At 57.8% G+C, this 5885-nt stretch overlaps 1 protein-coding gene across 1 annotated transcript; it reads right to left on the bottom strand.

Annotated features, from left to right (window-relative positions):
* Positions 1-84: 84 nt before the first annotated feature.
* MRPL38 (mitochondrial ribosomal protein L38) lies at positions 85-5185 on the bottom strand. Its single transcript, XM_059907393.1, has 9 exons — positions 4951-5185; positions 4655-4834; positions 3175-3309; positions 2887-3095; positions 2266-2338; positions 2050-2095; positions 989-1147; positions 667-803; positions 85-444 (listed from the first exon to the last, which is right to left on the bottom strand). Exons 1-9 carry the CDS (start codon positions 5015-5017, stop codon positions 308-310), a joined length of 1143 nt encoding a protein of 380 aa, XP_059763376.1. The 5' UTR covers positions 5018-5185; the 3' UTR covers positions 85-307.
* Between the last annotated feature and the right edge of the window lie 700 nt (positions 5186-5885).

A 5885-nucleotide genomic window follows, 5' to 3' on the forward strand; every position in this document is an offset into this window, starting at 1 on the left:
GGAAGCAGCCTTCTTCCCACCCATAAAGCAAGAGTCCCACCAGGGGGCACTCTGGCTGCTCCCAGAACACAGACCCAGACCAGCTACAGCAAAAATCAATATATTCATAGCCGCAACCCCCCAGCCTTCTTCACTCCCAAGCCCTGGGCCTGCTGGGAGGACAGCAGAGGGGCTGCCTCAGGCAGGCCGGAGAACCCCAATGCTTGGCCCCCTTGGCACTGTGTCTCTATTGCTCCCGCCTGCAGAGCCTGACAGGGTGGCCTGAGAGGCCCAGTCCACTCTCTGAGGGGGGTGGCACTCCAGCCACTCAGTAGATGCCATAGGTGGGTTCGTGACTGTCTCTGTACCGGTCCAGGTAGCGCAGGGGCTGCCGGTGGGGGAAGCGCTTCTGCTTAGGGTGATAAGGGGGCGGCCGCACAAACTCAAACACAGGCTCTCGCATGTCTGCAAGAAGAGTGAAGGGGCGTGTGTGTGGACTGCTGCTGGCCCGAGCCCCTCTCTCGTCTGCCGGGTGGGACTGCCCAGGCTGGCACCACCCAGCCAGCCCACCCCAGGAGTGGCACGCCTGCTGGTGGCCCTCTCCTGACAGGCCCTCCTCCTGGCAAGTCAGGAGAGGTCTGTGGGCTCAGGCCAGCCGCCCCCTCCCCCAGCCCACTCTGCCCTTACCCAGGAGCTGGTGGAAGATGTGGGTGACCGAGTCATCCCAGCGGCACTGGAAGAAGGCCAGGCCAGCTGGAGTCATGGCATCTTGGTGTTTCTTGTAGAAATCAAAAGTGTGGAAGGTCCGCTGGGCAAGCTGGTAGCTGTAGGAAGAGAGAAGCATTAGAGTGGGGAGGGGGGCACCAGAGCCCCACAGGCAATGCTGAGAAGCCCCTCAGGGTCTGCCTAGCACAGCTCAAGTTACGAGAGAGGAGAACTGAGAAAGACTGACCACTGGGAAGCTGGCCTGAGGCTGGGGGTAGCTGTGGGGGGGAGGGGCACAGATTACCAGGGTGAGGGCCGGGTGTCCCCAGAGAAGTCGATTGGCTTGTCCTGCTTGAAGAGCAGAAAGGCAAAGCGGTGGAAGCCGGAGCCTCGGGCAGGGAAGGGGGGCAGGTAGGGACACGTCTCCTGTCCTTCAGCCACCCTGTGGCCCGGGATGTTGGTTCTGGTGGGACGAAAAGCATCTGTTAATTGCCACTCGCGGGAGATGGCAGCAGGAACATCCCCACCCGTGTGCTCCCTAGAGATTGATATACCTCCCCAGGAAGAGAGACCCTAAAATGATCTCTGTTGTACAATCAAGTAGGAAGTAGAGCTCTGTAAACCCTCGGATGGACTGCAAACTTGTGGAGGGAGCAGTAGGGGTTCAGAGGCCGACAAGGGCCCCGGGAACTGTCAAGATGAGAGCTAGGTCAAGCAGCCCGTTTACTGGCCCTGGGGAGCTGTGGGATGCCACAGCCGTGCACGCAGGAGAGCCATGCGACCTTGGGCTGTTTCTCTCCCCGTTTCCCAAAGCCTCTAGGTTTGTCAGGGAGTGTTTGCCCAGCCTGGCACTGGGATGGCCGCTGTACCTACCCCAGGTACAACTCCCCAGAGGGTCCTGTTGCACAGGCTGGTAACTGCAGTTGAATAAAAATGCCTGCCCTCCTCCCCTTGGCCTGGTGCTCAGAACCAAAGGCCACCGAGGAAACAAGAGGCAGCCCACAGGTACCAGAGGCCTCTCATGGACTCCTTTCCCATCTGATTGTCACAGAGCCCCTCAGGGTGGCTAAGGCATGTGGTGGCATCATCCTAGTTTTACAGGTGAGGAAATGAGTTCAGGGAGAGCAGGAGGCCTGTGGGAGAGGCCAAGGCCCACTGCCTGCTTTCCTTCTGCACCCGTCTTCAGTCACTGGATCACAGGGCCCCTGACACCCTCAGGAAGCAGAGGTGACGAACCACCTCCAGGGATGGGAGGTGGTGGTTAATCCATGGTGGAGCCAAGACTGAAATTCAGGTGCAGCTCTTTCCAGGATGCCAGGACCTCCTGGAATGCTTCTGACCCACTCCCCTACCCCAGGTACTCACACCAGCCAGTGCAAATACTCGGCATCCGGTTCCAGCAGGTGTCCATCTGCACACAAACACACCCCACTGACTGCGGGAACTGCCGCCCCTTCCCACATCCTCCCTTGGAAGGACCTGGGCCTGGAGCTTTCCATCTGGCCCCTCCCCCAGCTCCCCAGGGCCCTGGCTCACAGGGGGTGAAGGAGGCAGGAGTCCCAGTGAGCCCCAGACACCTACCCAAGTTGGTGAGCAGCAGTGTCCACATGGAACCCTCGTCTGCCTCATAGGTCACCTCCGGGGCCTGGGCAGCCTGGTGGGGAAAGAACGATGGAGCTGTCACCCCCGTCAGGGATGGACAAGCTGTTCTAAACAGACCTTTGTTCTGGAGGTCAGGAGCCTGAGGAACCTTGGAGAAAGGAGAGCCCATTCTGAACCAAATGCCCATGACAGCCCCTTGAGAGGCAGGTGGGTGAAGAGAGACTTGTAGAAAGAACCCTACAGCAGAATTGACTATGCAGAGATCTGAACCACAAGAAGGCCAATGACCAGGGGCTAGGAGGACACTCTGAAGACAGAGGGTCAGTCACAGTAGTATGCCAAGATGGAGCTTCTTTTCCTTTCATTTTACATTCTCTTCTTTGTAATTACTGTATCATGGTGTTGTTTATCAGGAAATCAAAAAGAGGAGACAGAGAACAAGAAAACCCCAGATCAGCCTACACAGATGCCATGCTTGCGTCCTTAACCACCATAAAAACCGCCTCTATAAATGCTTTCAAAAAGGAGTTGTTGTCTGTGGCCCCACGGTGGGATGCGTCTGTGTACACAGGGCGGGGAGGGGCACAGGCCAGCAGTTACCTCAGTTGGAGTGACCTCATTGCCGCAGTACACAGGCATCAAGTCGTCCTCGCCTACAGCGTAGGCCACATGCAGGGGGACTCGGGGCACGAAGGTGGCCCCGTGGAACAGGTCTCGATAGAGGCCGTAGTGTTCGGCCAGACGCTGCTTGTGGTAGGGGCCACAGGTCCTCTCCCACTCAGCCCTCACTGCCTCCAGCGGGATGCGTGCTGGGAAGGAATGATGCCAGCTGGGATGCAGGGTCAGGGCAGGGACACACCCAGGACCCTCTCCCCTGGGAAGGCTTACCTGTGCGGAGGCGAGCGGCCCGCTCCTCCTCCACGTTGGCCCGCAGCGCCCGGAGGACCCGTTTCCGCTCCGACAGCTGTTGGGTCCGGCAGACCTTAGGTGGAGGCAACCCAATGTCAATCTTGTCTTTGGGATCTGGGGAGGGAAGGTGTGTTGGAGAAAGTGGGATCAGGTCTTGGTTAAGCTGCCTGTCCAAACCTTTCCTTTCCCTGGGCAAGCTCTGCTGCTGAAGCTTACCCTTTAATTCACAAAACTAAAATATACTGTGTGGTCAGCTTCACAGACCTGAACAGGGTCCGGTTGCTAAGCAAACTGGATACAACTTGAGACTGATCCCTAAACCAGGTTACATCATCTGTCTTGGTCACGGGAAATCGAGGGCGGATGGTCGCCCCAATTGTAGGTGGGAGCACCTTCGAGCCTGTTCACAGCTGGCCATGGACTCGCAGCTGTGTACCTGGCAGAATTCAGAGCGGAAGCCAGAAGGAAAGAAGCACTTCTCACACTTTAATGCACAAAACCACACAAGTCACCTGGGAAACTTGTTCAAATTCAGATTCTGAATCAGCAGGTTGGCGTGGGGCCTGAGACTCTGCATTCCTAACAAGCTCCTAGGTAATGGTTCCCATGCTGCTGTTCCCAGAACACACTCTGAGGAGCAAGACCCTAGAAAACTTTCAATCCAACACCCTTTCCCACTTACATTAGACTATGACAATAAGAAACAGACACTGAGCCCACATCAGGAGTGACATTAGTCTAAGAATTCCGATTAACTGCATCCTTTAATCCTCACAACGATCTTGTGACACAGACACAATCTTTTTATTTTATAGTTGAGGAAACTGAACCTCAGGGAAGTCACTCCCAAGAGATTGACTTGGGTTTAAATAAGATTCCACGTGTGTGCCCTTAACCATCATTAAAATGCCTTCATAAATGCTTTCCAAAGAACAAACTCCTTAAGCGTAGTTAAGTCTCTCAGGAGCAGGGTCCCTGAGTCACCTTGCCCAGGGCTTTCAATTTAATTCAGCAAAGTATTGCACACCTACATGCCAAGCACTGTGCGGGTGCAAGGATCCAATGGTGGTCAAGACAGGCAGGATCCCCATCCTTAGGGAGCTCATAAACTGGGAGGGAGGCAGCAAAAAGAGTCAGGATACGGCGTGGCCAAGGCTACATGCACAGTATTATAGGAGCAGAGAGGGGCGTTCTAACCCGGAATTGGGCCGTGGGGAGCTGCTCTGGAAAGGGCTTTAGGTGTAGAAATATCTAAGGTGGAACTCTAATAATGAGAGAAGGGAATGTTCCAAGTAGGGGGACCGAAAGGGGTGAAAAATCCTGGTGGGACTAAACCGCCACCGGTGCGCACGGGAACGCTGGCAGGCCCCCTCCCTCAAGCTCGGGGAGGACGCCGGCGGGGCCCCCGCCCCGAGTCCCAAGGCGGCGGGGTCACCGCCCAGCTCCGGTCGCCCCGCACCTGACTCCTCCCCGAAATGCTCCCGGTAGGTCCGCCACCAGTGCGGGTCCCGCGCCTCCTGCTCCGCCCGGCGCCGGTACCGGTCGAAGCTGCGGTACTTCTTCAGCCGCTCCAGGTTGCTCACGTCGATGACCTCGTTGGGCATCGGCCCCAGAGGAGCGGTCCGGCGGCTCAGGGCGGCTGCGGGCAGAGAGCGGGACGTCATGCCGGCCCCGGCCCGGCCCCACGGAGGTCGGGGGCGGGAGCTGGCTCGATCCCCAGGGTTCGGCTATACGGAGACCTCCAAGAGCCCTCACCTGAGGTGCTGAAGCCCCGCCACCTCCGACTTCCGTACAGCGCGACTCGCCACCAGGTCGCCGCCATCTTCCCTCAGGCCGGCGCGGCCACCGCCGTCGCCACTGCCGCTCCTAAGACCCGGAAAAGGCGGCCGCAGCACCGCCTGAGCGCACGGCGGAGGCCTCGCCCCCAGGCCCCGCCCCAGCATCAATAGGAGCCACGCCCCCTCATAGGCCCAGGAATCTTACTTCCTGGGATCCCCGAGCTCCTCCCTCCGGGAGGTGGCTGCGGACCTCGGGCGCCCCGGCTCCGGAAGTGACCGGTGAATGGCGAGGCGGAGCTGCGAGCGGTCCGGACTCCTTCCCGCGTCCAGCCACCAGGGGGCGGCACAGACTGGGGACGGTCGGCCGGGCCCGCAGCCGCCTCGGCTCAACGAAGTAGGTGCTTTGCGGGGCTCTGGGTGCTGCTCTCTCTCAAGGGTCACCCAGTCCCTGCAGGCGGCATCCTGAGCACCCCCGGCAGCACGGGCAGGGGAGGGGGTTGCGAGCAGGGATTCAGGAGTCCTCCTACTTGGGTTCAGATTCCAGATTGTGACCTTGCTGTCGCCCTTGCAGTTTCCTCATTTGGAAGAAAAAAGCACGTAGTCATAGTGCTTACCTCATAGGATTGTTAGAAGGATTAAATGTGAATTAACATATATAAAGAACTTAACTGTGGGATATGTGTTAGCTTTTGATCACCTCCAAGTTTTTGCCTTTGCCTAAACCTTTTCAGGGTTGTGTTGTTCTTGGGATTCAGTTCTAACAAGATGAAACTTGGTACCCCAGGTGATCTGGACCCGCTTCTGCTCTGGTCCCTCTGTTCTGGAATTCAAGCTTCCATGACACCAACCGTTTGTAACCCAGCAAAGGGCTCTTGTGCCTGTGATGCAGAAAGCCAGACTCTTGACACTGGA

This window comes from Balaenoptera ricei, chromosome 20, assembly GCF_028023285.1.
Source record: "Balaenoptera ricei isolate mBalRic1 chromosome 20, mBalRic1.hap2, whole genome shotgun sequence".
In the NCBI taxonomy this organism is placed as follows: Eukaryota; Metazoa; Chordata; class Mammalia; order Artiodactyla; family Balaenopteridae; genus Balaenoptera; species Balaenoptera ricei.